The following is a 25,870-nucleotide window of genomic DNA, read 5'->3' on the forward strand; positions in this document are numbered from 1 at the left end:
TGGATCATCGAAAAATGGAGATGAGCGAGCCACCTGCGCAATGAATGCTACCATAATCCTACCAGATAGTGCCAAAAGCACCTTAAAGTTTAACTAGATAATGCTAGGAATCTTAGGGTGAGAAAAATAAAAAATTATCTTCAAAGATAGAAAGAATCATGAAAGTCCATGGTTCATCCTCCTTTGTTACATAGATGTTGACCCTAAAAACTACTTAGCTTAAGTGGCACGCATGCCGAATAGCTAATGAACTAACTATGTCATTCAGTTGGATGCTGGGTGTGCCAACTCGACGATCGAGCTTGGTCAATGATTAAATGAATGTGGTGGTGGTGGTGTTGAACGCGTCGCTGACTTCTTATTCGAGCGATTGTAGCCAAGGAAGGAACTTGTCTCGGCCTTTAGATTCTAAAGTCTGAAGGCAAGGCTGCTAATCACTGTGAAGTTTAAGAATCGTCCACACTGGGCTCAGCTGCTTCAACTATATTTGTGAAAATATAAATATGTCGAATCGGTACTAGACTATATGGACACAAATACTCAAAAGAGATAAGTGTCTTGATTGTAAACATGGTTTGGCCGTTAGAGTGCCGAACTCTGAAATGCACTTATGAATATCCAATCATAAAATGAGTTCGCCATTTTCAATGTGCCGAACAACAGAACCTGGTAACACCTCACTCTTCGAGAAGCTGATGAAGTGACCTCTCTTAACAAAGGCTCAGAGATCCCTTGATAAAGACTTGGATAGATAGTCAACCGAACTTGGAGTAGACTAATTTCTACAAATTGCGAGGTGCTTCTCGATCAGTTGACTCTACGACTCCAGAGCTATTTCTACAAATTGCAAGATTTCGCCGGTTGGCAAACACAAAGTTATTTCTACAAATTGCAAGGTATGCTTGATGAAGTTAGGGAGGTCAGTGTTTTCTCAAAGATGAAAGGGTTTTGCGTAGAGTGAGAGTTTTTGCAGGGTAGATTTGTGTGTTGAGTTGAAGGTCATTTGAATGTTGCAAACCCTCTTCTATTTATAGGAGTGATTCTCACTTGGTGCCGAAGTAGAATCCTACTTGAATTGTATTTCCTCGACATATCTTGAACCAATAATAGGATTAGACTCGGCTACTCTCACTAGACTGAGGACTCTGAACATAGTCCTTCCTTTGTACTTAATTCATTCCTTGTTCAAACCAAATTCACAACCAAATACTTGGAATATTACGAATCTTACTATGCAATCCTGATCTTTGATGACTCCTAACTAAATCAGGACTTAGCCAAATCCACTCTTGATCTTTAACAAATCCATCATTAATTCAAACTCGGCCGACCCACCTTGGGTTGGGCTTCTATCTTAACAGACCTGGAATTTTGGAGTGTCTAACTTTGGGCCTAGCCTATAATTATACTCAGCCCAAATCCATTATTTTGGTTCCAAACAATAACACTAACAAAACTGTGTGCAGAAAATTTGTCAGAGCTGTTTAGAGTAGTTTTTTTCCCTGATTTGTAACCGTTTTAAATTCTCATTTTAATTGCGGACAACCCAAATTATTTTGTGGATGTCTCTAGGCATTGAGCATGGCTATGTCGTACAACAAACTATTTGGTGTACTTTTAGCAAGGCCTGACTAAAGACAAATGACGAATTGTAGAGACAAATTCACATCCTCCCATGATTAATTTTTGTACTCAGTGGATATAACCCACTTAAAGATTTCAAACTTATTCTTGCTAAAAATAGAAATTATTTGATTCTATTTTTAGTGGTTAAATTTCATCTCCCACATTTTTTGACCTAGGAAGAAATTACTGGTTGAGTTATCTCTCAATAATTTATTTTTATTTCATTTTATTGTTTAGCACTTTTATTATGTTGATTTCAATTTTGTATATTATGTGAATTTGTTAATTCAATATCTTTTACTTGAGAAGCTCATACTTTCTCTTATGAGTTGTATCACATAACAATAAAAGTAGTGTACGCTTATATTGTCATGAACCAAAAGTTCATTGATCGAAATGCTTGCATGATTAACATGGCCATTCATGGTCCACAATGATGGGTTCAATTATTACAAAACTATATAGACATAATTTGAGACATCAATACATTGCATTGTGCATGTCCTTGCAAAGATTGCTCACATGGTAAATTGGTCTCAGACCATCTAAGTCAAAACTGACCATGGATACCCATTTTCTTCTCAAGAATTTGAAGCGTATTAGTGAGCTTAATCAACATCTAACTGTGGACTACTTGACCAAGGTTTTAGAAAATTTATGTTATAAGCCCACTCACCCTTGTTTTCCACCCCTCTAGGACCTAGAGATTGAGCTTGTTGGAGTATGAGGGAACTTGTGGAATCTAGCTGACTTGAGCTACGATTGAAGTAGGTTACTTTCTGTAATAATAATTATCCTTTATGGATGAGACTACTTTATACTTTCTGCACTATGCTTTGAACTTTATGCTTTGCAATAAGGTTTGCACTCTGGTTTGTTTAATTAAAGTTTAAATTTATTAGCACCTTGACATGTCAACCGTATTTTGTGGCTTTGCCACCTTTAAGGTATCGACCAACACATCACAATTCAGATGGACACTTGGACATTCCGGATAGGTATGTGTCAGTTTGGTATATTTTTTCCTACAAAAAACATGTCAAACTTGAACAAGTTAGACTTCACCGTTTAATATCTCTAGCACCAACTATCTTAAGTGGGCCCAAGATGTCAAGATGCACATCAGGGCGAGGAAGCTGTCTGAAGCCATCTTAGATGATGCTACCGATGAGTCCCAGAAAGTTAAGACCCTTATTTTCATTTGGAAGCACACAGTAGAAGCCTTGCAAATTGCATTTATGGTTAAGGAGGACCCAAAGTCCTTATGGGAAGCCCTAGTGGACCGCTTTGATCACAAGAAGCTGATTTTTTTGCCTTAAGCAAATAATGGTTAGAACATTCTCCGCTTCTAGGACTTTAAGACTGTCGATAAGTATGTCTTTGAAGTCTGTCGAATCCAATCGATTTTGAAGTTTTGTGGTCAAGAACTCACTGATTTTGACCTGCTCAAGAAGACCTATTCCACTTTAGCGCCTTTAACATTGTGCTTCAACAACAATACAGAAAGTAGAACTATCTAAAGTTCTCAGACCTTACAAGAGTTCTCATTCTATCTTAGAACATCAACAACTTACTAATGCAAAACCATACTTTAGACTTACTGGCTCTAAAGCTGTTTCGTTGCCAGAAGTCAATGAGAATGTTTCCAAGGGAAGGAAAATGAACTGAGTCATAGAGAAAGGTCAGTTGTCCTAAGGTCTAAAGAACAACAAGGGGAAAAACAAGCAAGGTTTGAACCAAGGGTCCCAACCTCACAAGAAGTCTAGGAACAACAGGGATAAGGCCATTTGTCTTGAACCAAAGAACAAGCTGAATATTTGCTTTTGTTGTGGTGGAACTGATCATTGGCTCACACCTATAGTGCACCTACCGATGTTGTTGATCGCTATCACAACCATCGTCAAAGAGAAGCCAACCTCATCGAGCATGACAACTTGAAAATCGAAGATGTCTAGAATGGCACGGCTTTAGTCATTTCAAATTTCATGGAGCAAGAAGGCTACTAATAGATGTGATTGGCAAGTCGCCAACTTAATATTTTCCTTAATATTTTTTTGGATAATTTCTATATATATATATATATTTTTTTTTTTTTGGATTATTAGGCCCTTTTGGGCAAAATATCGGTTTCTTACGCCTTTTATGGTTATTATTATTATTTTTTTTTTCGGAATTTTTTCTTTCGGATAATTTAAGTTATTAAAGTATACCTTGGAAAGGTTGTTGTAGGACTTAACTTAAATTTTCATAGGCATATGTACCATGAAGTTGATTGTGTTGCAGATAATGGTACCACACACATAGTTTTACGTAACCGTATTTATTTCCTCAACTTCACGCCTATTGAATCTTCACTAACAACAATCGTTGGCCTGACGCCATGGATAGAGGGGTATGGCAATTAGGGATGGGCAAATACCCATTGGTTATGGGTAACCGCGGTTACCCGCCCATTTAAATTAAACGGTTACGGTTATGGGTAATCGTTTAGATAAATAAATGGTTATGGGTATAACCGTTTACCCGTAAAATTTAAATGGACGGTTATGGGTTTTAACCGCGGTTGTGAACGGGTAACCGTTTACCCATTTATTTTGTATATGTAAAATTAACACAAACCATGTTCTTGATCCAATAATACTTAGCACCCAATAAATTAGCAAGGAATTCATCGGTCATTCTCTCAATAACACTGCTACAGGAATGATGATTCTCATCATCAAGGAATTTGCTAAATTAATTTAAATTCCTTGCGGGTAACCGTGAAATTGACAGAAATGCTTTGATAGAAATGTCTTCTAAACAATTTTTGTAAACCAATAATACTTAGCAAATATTATATTTACTTTCATTGGTAATAGTTAAAAATATCATCCGTAAACTATTATTTCAATTATTTGAACGGTATAAGCATTTAAAAAGTTAAAATACGGAAATGTATGATGAATGTACCTATAATGGTGTTTAATTGTCAAAAAAAAAAGAGAAAATTATGACAATTTTTTTTTTTTAATTTTCAAGTTGTAAAACATGTAGACGGGTGAAAAAGGAGTAATGGTAAAAAAAAGAAAAAGAAAAAAGATAAACGGGTTAAAAAGGGTAAATGGGTAAACGGGTATTAAACGGTTATGGTTAAATAGGTATGCGGTTATGGGTATGGTTAACCGTTTATAAACGGTTATGGGTATGAGTATAACCGTTTAGACAATTACCCAATGGGTAAATGGTTATGCGGGTATGAGCATAAACGATTATGGGTAAATAACCGCGGTTACCCGCCCGCCATAACCGTTGCCCATCCCTAATGGCAATACCCAACTGGTGTTACCCAATGGCACTCTTCTTACCATTAACCAACCATTATATTATCCTTGTTTCAGTCAAACGTTGTTGAGTTTTAAGGACATTCGAGCTAACAAATTTCATTGTGAAACCATAGAGGAAAATGACGTTGAATATCTTCGCATCACTTTCACTTCATGCTGCCAAAAACGCATTGAGAAGTTGACAACACTCTGGTCGGGTCTTTATAAGACATTATTGAACGATCAAGGCAAACCTAGTCATTCATTTGAAGCCATAAGTCGCCCTATTGTTCACAAGGAATTTTGCATTTGTAAGACTTCTTGCCCAAACCACTAACTTGAGGGCACAATACCAGGATTATCCAATAAAATATATAAGATTGGATAATACACATAGTTTATATTGAAAAACTTTAAAAATTATTGCATGAGTTTGGGTATTGAAGTTGAACATCCAGTCGCATATGTTCACACCCAAAATAGCATAGAAGAAGCGTTCATCAAACGTATCTAAATGATAGCTAGAAGCTTGGTAATGAGGTCCAAGCTTCCAATTTTTGCTGGGCTATGCAATAATGCACGCATCGAATTTGGTTAAATTGAGGCCCACTGCCACCCATCCTTTTTCTGTGCAAGAATTGGAGATTGGATATGAGCCAGATGTCTCATATTTATGCATATTTGGGTGTGTTGTATATGTGTCAATTGCACCGTCATAACGTTCCAAAGTGGGCCTTTAACAGAGGAAAGAGATTTAGGTCGATTAAGTGTTCTCTTCCATCATTTGTTACTTGGAATCGTTGAAAGGATTTCTATTTATTGCCTGGTTGGCAGATTGTGACTTTGATGAGTCAACCTTCCAGTTGTGAAGAGGAGAGGATCATACTCGTGTTCCCGAAAAAATGCCTGAATTGACGTGGCTTGCCATCACTTTGACTTATCTTGATCCTTGAATTGTAAAATGCGAAAGCAAAATGAGTAGAATCTTAGATTGAAGCCTTTAATATATGTTTTGAAACAATCTGGACGGATGTGGTACAAACTCCTAAGTGAGTACTTGATCGGAATGCGATATGAGAACAATGAATTATGCCCTTATGTGTTCATTATGACCAAGTCCTATTTTGCAACAATTACAGTATATGTCGATGACATGAACATCATTGGAACACCAAAAGAGATCCAAATGATTGCTATGCACTTGATGAAGGAATTTGAGATGAAAGATCTAGGTAAGACTAAGTATTCTATCAGCTTATAGATTGAGCACTGTGAAAATAGGATCATAGTCCACCAATCGAACTACATTCACAAAGTGTTGTGTTGATTTAACTTCCTAAAAGTAAAGTCATCTAGTACATTTATGGTTGTTCGATCTTTGGATCCTAATTTTAGTCCTAAAGAAGATGATGAAGAGATCATTGGACCATAATTCTCCTATCTTACTGCGATTGGAACTTTGTTATACTTAGCCCAGTGTACTAGACCAAACATCTCATTTGCCATGAATCTCTTGGTTTCGTGCTAACACGCCGCCAATGGAATGACATTAAAGACATATTTAGATACCTTAAGGGTAATATGGAAATGGACCTATTTTGTACTTACCCATCTCAGAAGTCTGATGCATGCTTGTTGGGTTTGCCGATATTGGGTACCTATTAAACCGCACAAGGTACTTTCCCAGACGGGTTATGTCTTTATCATCGAAAGCAACGCTATATCCTGGAGGTCTACAAAATAGACTTTGGTTGCTACTTCGACTAACCATGTTGAACTTGTGGCCTAGGCTTATTATGAAGCTACCTGAGAGTGTAGTTGGCTATGAGTTATGATTAAGCATATTCGAAGTACGTGTAAGTTGACCATTGCTATTGATGACATACTGATCATCTATGAGGACAACATTACATATATCAACAAGTTAAAGTTAGGCTTAATCAAGGGCGATGACACCAAACATTTTACACCTAAGTTTTTCTTCTCGCACGACAGTTGCAAGAGAAGAAAATTGAGGTCCGTCATATTGGTTCCTAGGATAACGATGCTGGCCTATTTAAGAGCTCATTTTAGAGCACCATAGAGGTATTGGGTTACACAGGCTTTCGAAACTAGCAAAGGTATCTTGTCGATGCAGATGTGTGTTGGGTTACGCAGGCTTTCGAAGCTAGCGAAGATATCTTGTTAATGCATATGTTTAGAAGCACCTAGTCGTGTACTAGTAACGCGTTGGCTCGTCTACTTTTTTTCGCATTCATTAAGTTTTTATCTCACTAGGTTTATCTTATTAAGGTTTTTAATGAGGCACCAGTTCTGGCCTTCGGACTAGACAGTAACGGTCATACGTCACTTGAGCCATGCTCGAAGTCATGGAAGTCCTCCTTAGGAGTTTTGCTGTTCTCAGGGGGAGAAATCCCAGGAGTACGAAGCTTTTCCCACACTATCAGCATTTCTCCCTACTTGGGTTTTTTTGGATAGCCCCTATAAAGAGCATACACTTCATTCTTAAGAGAGATAATGATGAGGCATTAACATGTAGTTCTCACGATTATCGAACTGAGCAATTTGTGAAAGTCCAAGAGGGAGTGTTGCATGACATTTATTTCTGTGCACTAATTGGTGATTCTTTGAATGAATACATCATTCATTCCTCAATTAACTGTTGTAACCGTTAGGCCATTGATTCCTCAAATGAATAAGCCATTCATTTCTAATTGATTAGGCGATTGATTCTCCCTATTGAATTAGGAGATTTGTGTGATTTCCATGATAACCACACCACTCTATAAAGGTGATTATGCCTCACATTGTAACATATTACAACAAATTCTTAAATAAAATTCTCATATCTCTCAAATTATTTTCTTTTACAACACTTTTTATATTACGGTTTTTTTTATATTTTATTTTAATTTTTTATATTTACACCCACACAGTGTGTGGGGCTTCATATAGTAAAATTAAAATTTAAAAAAATCCAACAGGACACAGAATCCCCACAAATTTAGTCGGTTGCAAACAGTACTTGTCTGGAAGGGAAGCTTTACACATGCACCGTCGCGAACGTTACGCACAAGCACATAGAAAGCCAAAACTTTACCATAACCGTCCATTTGTTTCCACCACCGTGGTGATTTGATTACAAGAAAGTATGGATTCGCTTTGTTGCCTGTTTAAATAAAAACATGGGTCCAATCCAACGCCCATGGTAATTGGCATCTCTCTCTACTTTCTCTTCCTCTATATGTACTTCCTCACCTGAACTTTAATTTCTGCAATTCCACTAAAAAAAAAAAAAATTTAGAAAGAAATGGATGTTTATATTTCAGAAGAGTATGTTATGAGGAGAAGGATGGAAAGAAAGGCTGCTGCTGGCAATGGCAATGGGAAAAGTTCAAAGATGGTGCTGTCTGAATCTGGAACGAGAAGGAGTGAGGAGAGGGAAGCTCGGCCAGTACCAGGTCAAGCATTGCGGCTTGAAAATAATAGTGGACTAAGTGACATTGTTTTTAGCTGCTTCTCAGCATAATTTACCACTTGATTAGGCTTGTATGTTTATAGCGTGTTTAATTTGTAATGTGTCTTGATTTAGACGTACATTGATCCCTCTATTTTTTATTTTTTATTTATTTTGTCAAACATTGATCCCTCTATTTCACTTCAGTAGTTTTGTAATCTTTACTGTTGGACGGAAGTGGCGAAATACCCCGGATTTATCATAACATTTTAATAATTATTGTGCATTAACCTGGGATTCAAAGTTTAATTTTACTTTGTTATGTGTACTGGAGCTCCACATGACATCCTTTAATCTTTCAGTCATGTAAAGTGTACTAGTGTTACTGCATCGCTACATTTCTGCACACCTTTATTAATTTTTTACTATTTAATTATTCTTTAATTTATTTAATATGATAGTCAAAAAAAAAAAAAAAGGGTATATAGAAGTGAAAAGAGTGCAAAAAAATCATTTTCCTTTTGAAATAATTGAACACACTCAAACAAAATTTCTGTCCAATTTATTATTTGATTGGCAAATATGTCTTCGAAACTCCCATGAGACATTATAAGAGTGCAAAGATTACAAGAAATTTTTTTCACGTGGTGTTACAAATTTACATATTCAATATAGCTTTTTATATGCGTAAGAAACTCTGAGTAAGGTGAAATTTTATTAAACTGAAAAAAAAAAATTACCACATGAAACATTTATATACTATTATATATTGAAATGTATGTACACATACACACACTCTTGGGAATTTGTGATAGAGATGAACTATGACTTCTCCAATGTTTCAATTTCCACCGGTGTGATGTCTTCAGAACAGCACGACCCCGAAACCAAACTGACAAGAAAATCGAAGATATCAGTGGCGACGACAGCCGACGCTACATCGTCCTTGTGCACTGTCCTTCTCTTCCCTTCGAGGGTGGTCATCCAAGACCTCCGAGTGAGCTCCTCTATGAACATCTCACATGCCTTTGAGAACACAATTGGAGCCTCCCCAGATATCATCTTCACATCCTCCCCAGAGTTCTTCATGATCTTCTTGATCCTCGCCAACGGTAGCGAGTGGGGCCCTGTTCTCCCTGATATGCCACCACACATCGTCAATCCCGAATACCTTCCCGGTTGCCTCATTTCTATTAACAGTTAAAAACTCTCTGATCTCAGGTATAGAGGTAAATATTTCTTTTTACTAACAAAACGAAGTTTAAGTTGTTTACGACTTTTCAGTCTATAAGTAGAGGTGTGAGGAGAATGAATAATGCTGTGGGATATGAAGGTGCATGTATAAGGGAGCAGCCGGCAGGCCTGGCCAGCCGGCTAATTATACCTAATGACCAAGCATTAATTTGTTAATTAATGTATATGACTTCAATAACCATGTTTATTTTTCAAAGATTGCAATTAATAAGGATGAATTGTTAAAATGGTCAAGCTTATATATACGTGGGACGTCAGCTTAAAAGTGGCGACAAATTTCTCAATTGTGTGCTATAGCATGCAATAATGGACATATACAAATTGATCAAGGTTCATTTTTATTGTATTTTATTGAGCTTTGTATTGGTTTCTTATGTTTGGCTTTTGAAGCTCAATTAGAAAAGTGTTCGATCGGTTGGGATTTGGTCTAGTTTTGTTGAATAAATAATTTTAGTCTAGGCATGCAGCAGCTCATAGTTATGTTGCTTGTTGAGATATGATCTACATATATTAGTCTACTGGTAAATGATAATACAAAATTTGAACTGATTGGGTTTGAAAGCTGGCCAAGATTTCAATTGATAATATATAAATAAGAATTAAGAAATCTATTAATTAATTTGTTTTATTTTGTTTCTTTACGTAAAATTTTCTTTAGGTAAATTTCACAATTTAATCAAGAATTCATAGAATCAAATGAAGCTGATTTTTTGTGATCAATTACATTATATGGTCGTTAAGGGCTAGTTAGGTTACACTGTTCTAGGTCGGACTAACCATGTTAGCCGTCCGCCCACCACCAGTACCACCGCCAGCCTTAGCCAGTGCACCGCCTGTAAAACTGGTTATGGTGAAAATATTGAACATGTGGGACCGCCACAAGATATTGTTTGTTTATAGTATATACAAAGCAAACATGAACTCTTAGTTGGATTAGAAGACATGCACAGACTGACACATCCCGACCTCAGTTGAGGCATGCTGGCCATCACTTGTGGGTGACGTAACCATGTGCGCTGTGCAGAAGTGGTAATGATATGCAAATGCGAATAAATAAAAACCGCTAGTTATCTTACCTTAGACTAGCCTATAAGCATGAGTGAAAGTGATTAGAGTAAAGACACACACAACCAGAGCATAGGTATCGAAGTGCAGTCCAGAAGACTAAGTAATTATTATACAGATCATAAAAGAAACCCTACACCGGTGGATGTCCGTCAGAACCGCCGTGAAGTCCTCGTGAGCCACCGGCATGAACTTTTATCTAGAACTTGGAGGGGTGCAAAGCAGAAAGTGAGTGGGCAAAAACAAAACTTTCAAAACCATTTATCTTTTCAAATGTAATAACCCCTCACTGTAAAACCCGTATAAGTTTCCCAGAAAATAATACTGTAAACATATATGAAAACTATACTAGAGAATAACCAAACCATGTGTATGCCATGACAATTATCTTAACCATGAATAAGTAAGCCAGGTGAATTGCACTAATATAAAGTGGCATATCAGCCGGAGTCACCTAACGTGACATGTACGGCTGAATCAATAACTCAACAATCAAATCAAATCCTACACACGAGTTAGAACCAACTATATGGTCTGTACGACAAGCTAGGTGTAAATAAGTACGCTCAAGTGCTACGATCACGTGAAAGCTGTGTGAAGTATCGCAAGTCACCTATGAGTTGAAACCACCTAATGTGGTATGTACGATAGGCTGGCACCTGCCTTGGATCCAAGGTGAGCGTGTGACGATCACGTGAAGGCTAGGCCCTATCCTCGGGCAGAGCACTAACACCAGGGTGCATGATATAATTCACTAAAAGCAATTCATCATACTCATACACACTACCATCGCAACTATCACTATATACTCACCTGAAGCTTACCTGAGCATCCACAGTATCGAGCAGTAATATGTATAACTATATTATAACATATACTAATATGTAATGCATACGACATGGTATTTAAAACGTAAAAACCATTTAAACAGTTTATGGGAAACATAAGGCATATATAAGTACATATATAAAAAACCAAAAAGCCCACTCATTGGTATGTAGCCGGGTCGTAACCCCCAAGTTTTGCCTGGCTGCGCTCGTTCTCTGGAAATGTCTCACCTATATGTGAAACGACTAATTTAATGTTGTTTTTAAGCACATAACCATCACTATGAAATAACTTCTCATACGTTGCTCAATTGGGGTGTTTGAATGTACTATCATGGCCTACTCAACACCCCGAGCATCCTTATATTTTTAGAATAATTTTCCGACGACCCACTTGTTGACCACGCACAGGCACGTGCCTGGCACGCTAACGGTAACCCTAACGCCGTTAGGGAATATTCCGTTAAAAAATAGAATATTTCGTTAAATATACCTGACGCCGTTAAGAATATTCCGTCAAAGTTGACGGAATATGCTCTGTCTTCTCCGATGGTTCACCGGAATTCGTCGCCGGCCATCGTTGCACTTGCCGGTTTCTGAAAAAACTTAGGATCTCAATATCTCCATCGTTTCAACACCAAATTTCATGAATTTTATACCACAATGAAGCTCTAAACAAGTAGAACATATCCTTACCTGTTTAGAGTCCTAAAACCAACGGTATATGGTCATAAATTTCTTCGATAGTCTGGCCAAATCTGTAACTTGACAAACTCAAGTGTCCCAACGTCAAAATTGCTCTAAAATTGTTCCAAAGTGCTAGTGGAGCAAGAATAGTACCTTATTAAGTCCCAAAACTAGCTAAAACCTTCACAATTATGTCGAAGAAAATTACACCCCTCGCTGGAGCTTATGGAGTCTCGTGTTTTCGAAGGCAAACCACTTAACAAAAGGTATCACCGTGTTCTAGGGTTCGAGAAAAGTAAGAATCTGGAAACACCAAGTTCGATCCGTAGTGTTTTGGTTTAGTTTGAGGGTGAATGCTCTCGGTTGTATGGACGGGGAATAAAATTCGAGAAAGAGGGAGATGATGCAGGTTGCACGCGTGCATATGTGTGTGGCCACGGGTTAACCATAATAAAATAGCCTTAAGCCCTAATTAGGCTGCATGCTTTGGATTCATGCAATTAAACCCAACCTAATTCCTTTACAACATCTCCACCACGTACCCAACTCGGCCTTAATTTACATCCACGTTCCAAGGCCCACAAGGGAAAAATAGTCATTTCAGCACACTCGAGGATAAAATATATTATAATTCGAGATGGGACATACCACATTCAGAAGTTAAAGAAAATTTTCCTCTCTTTGATTCCTTGAAATTAAGAGGTAGTTTGATAATTATATTATTTTCAGTTTTAGATTTTTTTTTTAACATGAAAACTAAAAGTAAAAGTTACATTCTTTTAGTATTCAAATTTTGACTTTTGGTTTTAGGGTTTCATTTTTTTTAAATTAAAAATAGTTACTAAATAAATTTCAGTTAAAAAAAAATACAAATGAAAACTAAAAATTGAAAACAAAAAACAAAATGGTTATTAAAGACCCTAAAATGAGAATGGGTTCTTATTAGGCAGTCCTAGTACAATTGAATTTTCGGACAACTGTTCTAGCAGTACCCTCTTTTGTATCTAATGTTTTAAAATTACTTCAATTCTACTTAGAGCAAGTTCAACCATTAGGAAGACAAGGGTAAGGGTAAGGGCAATGCAATGAAATTGCTATGACTATTCACTCAAAACAGTAATTGCCTTTACAAAGTCCATCCGTTTGGAAAAAGGAATGACAATGGCGATTACTATTCATATATATATATATATATATATATATAATGTTTTCTTGGCCTTGTTCTCTATATTGTTGTAAATGGAAGTGTGAATGCCCATTGTAATAATTAAGCAACTAAGTATGATCACACCTTTACAACAGTGTTGAAGAGAGGAGGTTTGGTAGGTTTGTCAGATATTTTGCCTATAAAAGATTGAAAAACAAAAGAAAGATAAGAAGTGAGAAACATATGGAGGAAAGGAAAGAAAAGAGGAAAGGAAGAGAGAAACGATAGATAAGGTATGCATGAGAAAATATTAGTGAGCCAAGATAGAGAGAAAAGAGAAAAATAAGTTATTTTATACTCCTATTATTTCAGATAATGAAAGAAAGTTCTACTGCTGCATTGAAGACGTAGGCACACTTGCCGAACTTCGTAAATATTGTGTTTTATTTGCTTTATATTCCACTGCACACATATCCTCAATTTCACAACATGTTATCAGCATGAGAAGCTCTCGTGTCGATGGAAAGCACAACACCATAAATCCGGTGAAGCACTACCTACCTTTCACCTATGCTGATTGGAATCTCACAGATAAGAAAATCCTTTTACTGTATCTTCATACTTTTGTACAACTAATTTTCTTAAAGCAAATATACATCTGATTTGAAAATCTTATAGCCATGTAAACAGCCTCTGAACTCCAACTTCTTGACCTAGGATTGAAATACTTCCTTCTTGAAAGTTGTTCGCCCCCACCCCCCCCCCCCCCCCCCCCAAATAACTATTACATATCCAAATTTCAGAAAAATCCAATAGTGGGATTGTTGCAGATGTTTAAAACACCAACCCAGTTTCAAATTTTGCAGAAAACTGGACATCCATTTTATGAGTGCCAAAACCCCAGTTTCAATAGCTCATATTGAAATGGTTTCCTTGCAGAAGCTGTTCGTATCCCTATCTATATCATACTAAAATTTGAGCTAGATCCCACAGTTTGATCTTCCTATTATTCTCATACATTACTGTTGATACATGACCACTGTTAGAAAGAAAAAAAATGAAGTATGGTAAGTTAATATTTACATTTTCCTTATCATTATTGATCTTGTTATTATTGTGATTGGTGCGATATAATCGGCCACCATACATTAAAGCAATTCAATTATAGTGGCTAGAATTACCGCCCTCTCCTTTAATTTACTTATTGTACTACATTTTGTTATGATGAGTATATACAGAACCCGAAGTTCCTTGATCATATTAGAACCTGAAATTCCTTGATCCTCATCATATAAAAAGATCGGACTTGAAAATCCTTGATCGTCATCATATAAAAAGATTAGACTTGAAGTTCCATTATATAAAAAAAGATTGGACTTGAAGTTCCTTGATCCTCATCATATAAAAAGATTAGACCCAAAATTAAAATCTAAAGTTTTTGAATTAATTAAGAGATCAATAGGTCCTTAACTTAATTGAAATGATAGCCATAATCACCTCAATCCACATACTATTAAATAAGGACCAGAAGTTCCTTGATTCATGTAAATGAGAACCATAAATTCCTTAATCCATGTACAGATTAAGCATGAGCATGAATTTCAAAAATATGAACCGAAAGGTTATAATGATGTCGTTATTGAAAATAAATTTTGAGTACATACGTATAATGTTTTGACTTGAAGTTCAAAATATAAATAATGTTAAGAACATGAAGTTCTAACATTTTGTAGACATGTGTTAAATATGGTATGAATTAATTATCGCAAGTTCCGTCATACCTGAACTTCTTCCTTCGGAAATAAGAAAATGGTGAACATAGCAAAACTCGATTTTGTTACCATTGACATCTTTTACAAGAGATACTTTCATGAATTCATTGAAGACAAATGTCCCTTGATCATTGGTTATTGTGTAACCAATGCCACGTCACCCTAAGTTGTTAGAATGTTTGTTAGGTGGTTAAATGAGTTGTTAGTTGGTTAATTAGTTATAGGAAATGTTACTGGCACTCCAAAAATCTCATTCTACACTCCTCACAAGTGTATTTTTCTTTCCTAATATAGAAAGTTTGGAGTGTAGAATGAGATTTTTGGAGTGCTAATAACAATTCCCTTAGTTACTTTATAATTATTGTTCAGAGATTTCAATTTTTTTTCTCTTTTCATCATTATGTAATTTATGGGTTATTTTTCCATTTGGATTGTGCACAGAAATTGTTAGGGGTATATAGGTCTTTGAAATTATGGTGTAATCTGAATGCAGTTGGCTAGTGGGCACTTGCCTTTCACCTGTTCAATCTTATGCGTCAATGAAATTTAGTGTTAGAACAAGTGATCTTGCATGCCATGTGTTCGAGATTAACTATTTGATGGATTGCTCAAGTCAGAGATTTAAGAAAGGTTATATTTTCTGTCCTGTGTGATATATTTGGAGTTTGGGTATGATTTGTTTTTGAATTCAAGAGATATCCAATTATTTGAATGAAAAGCTCATATCTTTGGTTTTTTATTATGGGTTTTCTTTGTGTTTTTTACTAGCAAGGTTTTAACGAGGCTACTGATATTGATATGTGCATCCAAGGGGGAGTGTAGTAAATGAAGGTGTGAATACCCATCATAATAATTAAGCAATTAAGTATGACCACACCTTTACAACATTGTCAAAAAGAGTAGGTTTGGTAGGTTTGTTAGACATTTTGCCTATAAAAGATTGAAGAACAAAAGAAAGATGAGAAGTGAGAAACATATGGAGGAAAGAAAAGAAAAAAGGAAAGGAAGAGAGAAAAGAAAGAAGAGCTATGCAGGAGAAAATACTAGTGAGCCAAGCTAGAAAGAAGAGAGAAAATAGTGAGAGTTATTTTGTACTCCAATTATTTTAGATAATGAAAGAAAGTATTATTGCTACCCCTAGGATTTAGGCACACTTTCTGAACCTCGTAAATATTATGTCTTATTTACTTTATATTTCATTGCACACATATTCTCAATTTCACAACATATATGTCAGTGTCGCCTTAGATTTGTAAGTTTGTTTAAGTGTGAACTTGATAACAAAAGGATTTGGGAATTGAAGTAGAAAACAAATATAGGAGATTGTAGTTAAAATAGGGGTGTGCTATCCACACATCCTATTTTACTTCTCACACACCCCTTGATAATTTATGTCTATTGATCTTCTTCAATTCATCCGATTCGACGGCCGAAAATTAAAAAAGTGTGTGAGAAGTAAAATGGGATGTGTGGATATCACACCCCTTAAAATAATATTGAGTTGTGGTGTGGAGAATAAAGAAGATAGTCGGGTATTTATGAAAAAAAAATGATATTGTTTGGATTTAAAGATTTTTTACCTTGGATTAATCTTGGTTGTTGATTTTCAATTTTTTTTTTGTTAAAAAAAAATCAATTGTTAGCATTTTTTCAATTTTTTTTACCGTTGAAATTCCAATTGCTATGGCGCACGAAAATGGATCCATTCCGCTCTGGGCACAACATATGGGTCAGCCCCTCTCTGCCACTAGGCTGATGTCACCACTGCCAGCAGGCTTAAAGCCATACAATTCATGTCTCGGCAATCCAGCAGACTAGTGCCCTTGGCCAGACAATTCTGTTGCAACTTTACCCAACAAAATAAAGCATTTGGTCGGGCAAAAGTAGTCAACATTTTAGTTTTCTTCAAAGACTTTGGCTTGACGAAATCAAGTTAACGGGCAAAGTATTCGCGCCAAGGGAAAAAAATTAGCACATAGTATGCCACATGTGGCACGAAGAACTCTTCAAGTTTCTTCAGGCCAAGATTTATTTTTAGATTTTGGGTTTTGGGTTTTGGGTTTACAGTTCGTTGAGCAATGAAATATTTCGTCTAGAAAAATTGAGGGACATTTTTATATATTTAATTCCCTTGTTGATTTTTGTAGTCTGCAAAATTAATTCCAATAATCCAAGTGTCAAAGTAGTTGGTAAATACTTTAAGTTTGCAAAATCCTTCAATAGTTAGAAATGTATCATAACGATTTAACAATTATTTTAGCTCCGATTTTGATGATTTTTTGCAACTACACTCCTGGATCATGGAAGAATAAATGAATAAACTTTAAGTGTTTGTTGAATTTATTGTGTTGATGGGTTATACTATATACGAAACTAATTACAACGATCCAACCATCACAATTTTTTTAATAGTACGATAAAAATTATCTAAACAAACTTTCAAGGATTAGGTAATGGGATAAAATCCTTTGACGGTTAGAAACGCATCATCACTATTTAATTGTTATTTTAACTTTGATTTTGATGATTTTTTGGACTATACTCCTCGATCTTTTGTAAAAAATCCCAAATAAGTGAGCTGCAACTGTATGAACATTATGGTGGTATTCAAAAGACTTGAAAGAGTGGGACACATCGGATAAATGGCAATATGAGAGGGAAAATTAAGAAACTAATTATTTGAATTAAGAGGCAGTTGCTTGAATGAAAAACTGCTTGTAATTGACATCCTTAATGGAAGGATAGGTTATAATATATATCCGGTCTTGGTCCTTCTTCTCAGGTGTGTGATTTCAATCACTTGCAAGAACTTGTTCCATTGAGAGTTCAGAGATCCATTATGTAACCATGAGAAGAGAAGACAAAGATTATCTTTGATAACCATGTCTTCGAATACCAGTAAGTGACTACTTTTAGTCATCGAAGCCCTAAGCATGCATGCAAACTACTCCTTAGAAATCCTACATGTGGTATCAGAGTCACACAATACAAACCCTAATTATGATTATGCTTATGTATAAATTTCCGTTGTGCAATAATGGTTTATATTGAACTTGTGTAATGTATATTGGTTGCTAGATTCAAATCCTACTATTGCATGTCTTCATAATTTATACATATTACAGATATATGCATTCTATTATTCAAGAATGTGTATATGCACGCATCATATCTGGCTATACATATTTTGAATTTCTGATAAAGTATTTGGTTTGAAATTGAGTACAATTATGCAGATTACACTATAGTAATCTTGCAAACATAACAGATGAAGAGATTTTGGGACTAATTTAGTGTAACATCAAAGTGTATGACTAGATTATCATCTCAGAATTATATAATGATATTAATGATAATGATCTACAATATTAACAAGTAAAAGAACTTCCAAAGAAGTCCATTTATTGGGTGCATTTGAATGATCAGTGTATAGTGAGTGATGGAATTCATGCTATATGTGTACTCTAACTTACCCAAAGGTACTGTAATACATATAGTTTTGTAGTTTTATGACTTGGATATGCATTAAAAAACTCATAGTTATGTATAGACAATTTTTTGCCTTAAGGTGTGGCTGAATCCATAAATTAAGAATGACAGGACATGTTATACAAATTTCTTGATCATATACTTATGAAGTTTTTAATATCATTTTGAGTTAACATGTTTCAATATGATGAGTTTGGTGAATATTGAGAAATTGAATGGCAAAAACTTCAAAACCTGGAAGTAGCAGATTGAAATGAATCTTGGAATGTTGGAGTTCAATGTTGCATTTAGAGTTCCGCAGCCTGCAACATTAACTGAAGAAAGCACTGCATAAGAGAAAAAGTTCTATGCAAAATGGGAAAGGGCCAATCAAATGTCCTTCCTCATAATGCAAAAATCAATGGAGGAATATGTGAGAGGTGTAATTCCTAGCTGTGATTTGGCTAAAGTTTATTTGGACAAAATAGAGGAAAAGTTTAAAAGATCGGACAAAGCTGAAACTGGTGTACTTTTGTCAACTTTGATTAACACCAAGCATGATGGTACTGGAAGTGTTCCAGAACACTTATTGAAGCTGGTTAATGTTGCCAACAAACTGAATGCCATAGACATTGGCATTACTGATCGGTTTCTTGTGCATATGGCGCTTTACTCACTCTCCACTGATTATGAGCAGTTGAAGGTGAGCTATAACACTCAAAATGAATCATGGAGTGTTAATGAACTCATCTCCATTTGCTGCTAAGAAGAAGAGAGACTGAAAAAGATGAAGACAGATAGACAAGAATTTGCCAATCTTGTGAATGTTGGAAAAGGCAAGGGAAAAATCACTGCAGTTCCAAGGAATGACAATTACAAAAGGAAGAAGCCATTTGGATTCAAAAGAACTGGTTCTACTTCTGGAACAAAGAAGCAGTTCAAGTCCACTACAGTGCTTGTTAGACCAGATGCAATTTCCACGAGTAATGAACCTAAGTTTAACAAACCAGGTGTCAAAAAGTGTCGTGTTTGTTAATCTGTGGATCATGTTAGGAAGGATTGTGTTGATTTTAAAGCTTGGTTAATCAAGAAAGGTACCAAAATCTTTGATGTTTTTGTCATAGTAGAGTATAATATGGTTTTTATATCACAAAACTCTTGGTGGTTTGACACTAGTTGTTCTATACATATTACCAATTCTTTGCAGGGATTTCAAAGCCGGAAGAGAACAAGTATGGAGGTCTACAATGTTTGCATTGGAAATGGAAATAAAGTTGCAATTGAATTCGTTGGTACAGTCAAACTAAGATTGTCAACTGGCTATGTTTTAACTTTAATTAATGTACTTTATGTTCCTTCCATGAGAAGGAACTTGTTTTTTGTAATTCAATTTGCAAAAGATGGTTTTTATTTGTTTTTATTTTTTATTTTTATGTTTTTATTGGAGATATTAATCAAATTAAGTTTTATGTTCAAAGTCATTTTGACAATCTTATTGGTTATGCATTTCTTTATGGTTACTGATGGCAAATACAATGCACATACCATTAAGAGTGTCTCAATGTTGAACATTCAGTTACTAAACATATGCTTACCGATGATAAGTCTGTCATGATTTGGCATCTACTAGGGCATATATCCAAGGAAAGAATTATGAGACTAGTGAAGGATGGCATGTTGCCACAGTTAAATTTTACTGATGCAATGAAATGCATTGACTGCATTAAGGGCAAAACCACAAATTCAACAAATAAAGCTAATGCAACAAGGAGATGTAATCTCTTGGAAATCATACATACTGATGTGTGTGGTCCATTTCCAACTAAAACAATATGTGGAAATTCATATTTTGTTCTCTTTGTAGATGATTTATTTCAAGATGCACTTGTATTTAATTTCAGAAAAATCACAAGTATTGAATTGTTTTAAAATTTTCAAGTTAGAAGTTGAAAATCAGTTAGATAAAAGGATTAATTTTGTGAGGTTTGATTGTGGAGGTGAATTCTATGGCAGAAAACAAGGTCCATGTGCTTTGTTTTTGCATTAAGAAGGTATAGTGGCTCAATATACTACTTTTGGAACTCTATCCCAAAATGGTGTAGCTGAACGTAAAAATTGTACATTGAAGGATATGGTTCGAAGTATGATCTCTCACACTCACTTACCTGATTTCCCTTGGGGTGAGGCACTTAAAACAACCAATTACATCTTAAATAGAATTCCCACTAAAGCTGTGAATGTTACACCATTTGAAAAATGGACAGGAAGAAAGCCTAGCTTGTCTCACCTTCATACATGCGGTTGTCAGTGTGAAGCAAGGCTTTATAATCCAAGGGAAAAGAAATTGGATATGAGAACCACAAATTGTCATTTTTTTGGTTATGCAGAAAAGTCTAAAGGGTATAGATTTTACTGTCCCAGTGCACTGACTAGGATAGTTGAAAGTAATATTGCTAAGTTTATTAAGTTATTGAGGAATGCAGTGACTTGAGTTCTTAGTCCAACAATCTTTATGTATTTGAAAAAGTGAATGAAGAGGAGCAGACCATTGAACCATCCATAAATGAAATAGTCTTGCATGTGCCATTATTTATTTCAGAGTTGAATGACACCACATTTGCAAATTCACCACCATGACACATTGATTTAGATATCTGCCAAGTTTTTCTCAGCAGCCGTCACTAGTCAATTTTATCCCAACAGCCTTCTGCATTAAGTACATCACTTCCCATTGCAAAAAATTCATTAATAATTTCTTTAGAAAGTCAAGTAGACCTAAGAAGTTAGCTATTCCCAGTGATTATTTGTGTTATTTACAGGAGATAAAGTATGACATTGGCGACCATGATGATCCAACTTTTTATAAGACATCTATGGAAAGCACTCAATCTTCAAAGTGGCAAGCTGCTATGGAGGATGAATAAGAGTCAATGCAAAAAAAAAACAAATTTTGGTTTTTAGTTCAGCCATTAGCCAATGTCAAGCCAATTGGTTGTAAATGGGTGTACAAAACCAAACTTGATTCACAAGGGAGAATTGAGAGGTACAAGGCTAGGTAAGCCAAGGGTTTCACACAGAAGGAGGGATTGTATTACAATGAAACCTTCTCTCCAGTTTCAACCAAAGAAACATTCGGAGTTATTATGGCTCTCATTGCTCATTTTAATTTGGAATTACATTAGATGGATGTGAAAACAGCTATCCGTAATGGCAATCTTGATGAAGAAATTGACATTCAATAACCAATTATATTCATTGAAATGGGGAAAGAAGTTGTAGTTTGTAAGCTAAACAAACTGATATATAGACTTAAGCAGGCATCTAGACAATGGCATAAAAAATTTGATCAGGTTGTAACATCTTTTGGTTTTTGTGGAGAACAAAATTGGCAACTGCATCTATTTGAAAATGCAGAAATCAAACTTCATTTTCATGGTTTTATATGTGGATGACATCTTTCTTGCTAGTACCAGCAAGCATTTAATTCAAGAAACCAAGGAAATGTTGTCACTGAGTTTTAACATGAAGGATTTGGGGGAAGCACATTATGTGCTAGGCATCGAGATCACTAAGGACATATCCAAAAAAAGGTTAGGCTTGTCTTAGAAGGCATAGATTGATTTAATATGGAGAACTGTAGTAGTGGTGATATTCCAATTGGAAAGGGAGATAAGTTGTCACTCTCTCAATGTCCCATAACAGACCATGAAGTGCAGTCAATGAAAGAAAAGCCTTATGCTTCCTTGGTTGGTAGTGTCACGTATGCATAGGTATGTACCACACCTGATTTGGCTTTTGTGCTTAGTGTTCTTTGGTGCTGCGATATTTAAAAATGACTCAGTCATTTGTTATGGGTTATCAACATGTAGACAACTTGGAGTTAGTCTGTTATACAGATGCAGATTTGGGGGGATGTGTAGATGATAGAATGTCTACTAGTGGTTATGTTCTCATGCTATATGGAGGTGCAGTCTCATGGAGAAGTAAGAAGCAAACCACAAGAGCAGTGTCCACTATGGAGTCAAAATATATTGGCTGTTTTGAAATTATGAAGCAGTGTAATTGGATGAAAAATTTGCTTTATGACATGGAAATACTGAAGAGCATTGAGAGACCAATTAAGCTCTATTATGACAGCACTGATGCAGTGTTCTTCGCCAAGAATAACAAGAGATCAGAGGCTTCCAGATTGATGGATATCAAGTATTTGAAAGTTCAAGATCAAGTAAGGGAATGTGTCATTGATATTGAACACATTAGTACCATGATATGGTTGCTGATCCTTTAACAAAGGCACTCAATGTTACAGTCTTCAAAAAACATTTAATGAAAAGGGGTTGCAGTTCTCATCTGGTCTCTCTTTAATGTGGGAGTAAGGTACAAAAGCTTATACATGTATATATGAGAAACTTTTAATCAGTAATGTAATCATGTTAATACATGTACTGTGATTTAGGTCGGTTTATGTAATTTCTAAAAGTATACAAGATATCTGCAGTATATTGGGACAAAAGAAATGTGGGAGTAATTCGAATATATTCATTTTGTATCCCAGATATTTAGTTTCCTTCTATACAATGTTAGTATATCATAGATTATGTGTATTGTGGTTTTCAAGTACTGATGCTAACACTAGCATCAAATAGCTTAAAGACTTAATTGGTAAATCAGGTATATGATTGTAAAAGTCATTAAGAGAATTCAATCAGTGATCATATTTGTTTGGACAATTGCAATTAAGTTAAATGAACAGATTTTGCTCGTGTGGGAGAATGTAAGAAATCCCAAATAAGTGAGCTGCATCAGTTCATATTGTGGTGCAATTGTATGAACATTTTGGTTGTACTCAAATGACTTGAAAGAGTGGCACACACCAGATAAATGCCAATATGAGAGGGAAAACTTAAGTAACTAATTATTTGAATTAAGAGGCAGTTACATGAATGAAAAACTGCTTGTAACTGACATCATTAATGGAAGGATAGGTTATATTATATATCTGGTCTTGGTCTCTCTTCACGGGTGTGTGATTTCAACCACTTGCAAGAACTTGTTCCATTGAGAGTTTAAAGATCTATTACGTAACCAAGAGAAGAGAAGACAAAAATTATCTTTGATAACCATGTCTTCGAATACCAGTAAGTGACTACTCTTAGTCATCGAAAGTCTAAGCATGCATACAAACTACTTTAATAGCATTGCATGCAACATTGTAATTAATGCTGTAACTTTAGTTCATTAGGATTTGATTGTTTTTCGATCCTTAGAAATCCTACATGAACCCAACCATCAGTTTAAAATAATTGCACTAGTGATTACCACAAAATCTTGCATTCTGCTTTATAAAAGTACAGACTAAATTCTAAGTGTTTATTGAATCTATTGTGTCGACGAGATACACAGTCTACGAAACTAATTTTAGTGATTCAACCGTTACACTTTTTTATTTATTATAGTAAGAGATCGCATATGCCAAAATTCACTTAAAAAAATAACTTTCAAGGATTAGGTAACTGGATGAAATCATTCAATGGTTATAAACACATCATCACAATTTAACGATTATTTTAACTCTGATTTTGATTATTTTTTGCAACTACACTCCTAGATCGTAGAACAATACAATGAACAGACCCGATTGTGGGACCATAATTTTCTATGACAAGAGTAAGGCGGATCGGAATACGCATATCTCATAAGTCCAATCATGGAACGAATCAGGGATGACACCATTATTGGACTTATGAGATATGCGTATTCCGAAGCAGCGATGACACCATCATCCTGTTCTGGAATTAGTGGGTGAAGTTCGATGACTTCACTAAGATTGACCGTGTTTGTTCCGCAAGATACAGAAACCTAATCTAGCAAGGAATTAACGGGTTTCAATAATCTTAGAGTTCTTACAATCTAAGGATTGATGTGCATCGCAAGTAATCACACTTCTAAGAGGAAACAATATCTACTTCCTAGATATATCTTGGGATTCTCACAGTTTAATAAGGGTTCTACTATCCTAAAAGTTCTCCTCCTCGACTGATATAAATACACTCTTCTAGGGTTCATCTCTGGTAACACAATTATCACATACTTATTTTCTTACCACTTCTTGAGTCTTATTTTGCTTACTAACTTGACCGTTGAAGAGACATTGATCGCACACCTCCTGGTCTTTGGGTAGCTCTGTTGTTGATACCAAACAGGCTCTTAGAAATTTGTAAGAATTTTATAAATTGTCACATTTTTAGGAATACTATAATTTGTAGAAATAAAAAAAAAATAAATAAAAAAAACATAAAAAAAAAAAAAAAACAAAATTTATGTAATTTGTATGAATTTTATGAATTAATGTCATGTTATGAAATATTTAAAGAGTGAGTAAGTGGCACTAGCGATTGTCGCTCTACCTCTGGTTTAAGTCAGAGTGAGTAAGTGGCAGAAATACCGATCTGCCACACATGCATAGTCGGAGATGGCACGGCAATGTGCCAATCCCATCCCTTGTAGACATGCCGTTACGGGGGCCGTGCGTTAGAGGGAGACGGAGAATTGCCAGCTGGGAAGATGGTCAAAGTGCAGGGGATATGTAGATGTTCGTTCTCGAACATGATCACCACGTAGTGAAAAACAAGATCGTTGTCGACAACGACCCACTCCATCGGCGAGCGAGTCTCAAAGTCAACATCCTGTTGATTCACGACATAAGAGCCATCATCCTCACCAAGTGCCCCATATTCGTCCCTTCATGGAAGAAGCTCTCCCCCAAGTGCGGGAAGAGATGATGAGACAGATCTCAGTAAGTGTGTATTTTTAAACTAATACTTTTTTTTGTTGTTGTCTTTTTCAGGTCAACTTCTCCATCAACATAGAGCACCCGGATATGTTTGAGTACATAAATCGAATTGGACCGAATGGTACAAGGAGTGGAAATAAATACGAGCTACATGTACGTACTACCACACTTGTGCATCTACTGCTAAACCTCCTACTGATCCATCCCCGGAGTTTACCGACAAGATGGCCTGAGTGAGAGTGGCTCTGCAGTCATTTTTAGAGCCCGGAATTTATAGTAATTAAGTTTTTTTTTATTTCATTTAAATTTAAAAAAATTATTATTATTTTTTTAATTTAACTAATTTTATTTATTCACAGGGGAAATCGAGGGAAAATAAGGGTAACTAGGAAGCGAAATGGTACCTTTATCACTTAGGGGATATGCATGCCAATTATGGCAACTAGGTGTTTGACAACATTTATGTAAG

At 35.6% G+C, this 25,870-nt stretch overlaps 1 protein-coding gene and 1 pseudogene across 1 annotated transcript; one reads left to right on the forward strand and one right to left on the reverse strand.

Moving 5' to 3' along the window:
- Positions 1-8,460: 8,460 nt before the first annotated feature.
- Positions 8,461-9,903, reverse strand: LOC137710050 (nuclear transcription factor Y subunit C-3-like). Its single transcript, XM_088696200.1, has one exon. The coding sequence runs from the start codon at positions 9,574-9,576 to the stop codon at positions 9,211-9,213; it is 366 nt and encodes a 121-aa protein (XP_088552326.1). The 5' UTR covers positions 9,577-9,903; the 3' UTR covers positions 8,461-9,210.
- Positions 9,904-18,733: 8,830 nt separating this feature from the next.
- Positions 18,734-21,532, forward strand: LOC148696292 (uncharacterized; annotated as a pseudogene).
- The last annotated feature ends 4,338 nt before the right edge of the window (positions 21,533-25,870 follow it).

The sequence above is a fragment of the Pyrus communis genome, chromosome 6 (assembly GCF_041283825.1).
Source record: "Pyrus communis isolate YQ-2024b chromosome 6, ASM4128382v1, whole genome shotgun sequence".
In the NCBI taxonomy this organism is placed as follows: domain Eukaryota; kingdom Viridiplantae; phylum Streptophyta; class Magnoliopsida; order Rosales; family Rosaceae; genus Pyrus; species Pyrus communis.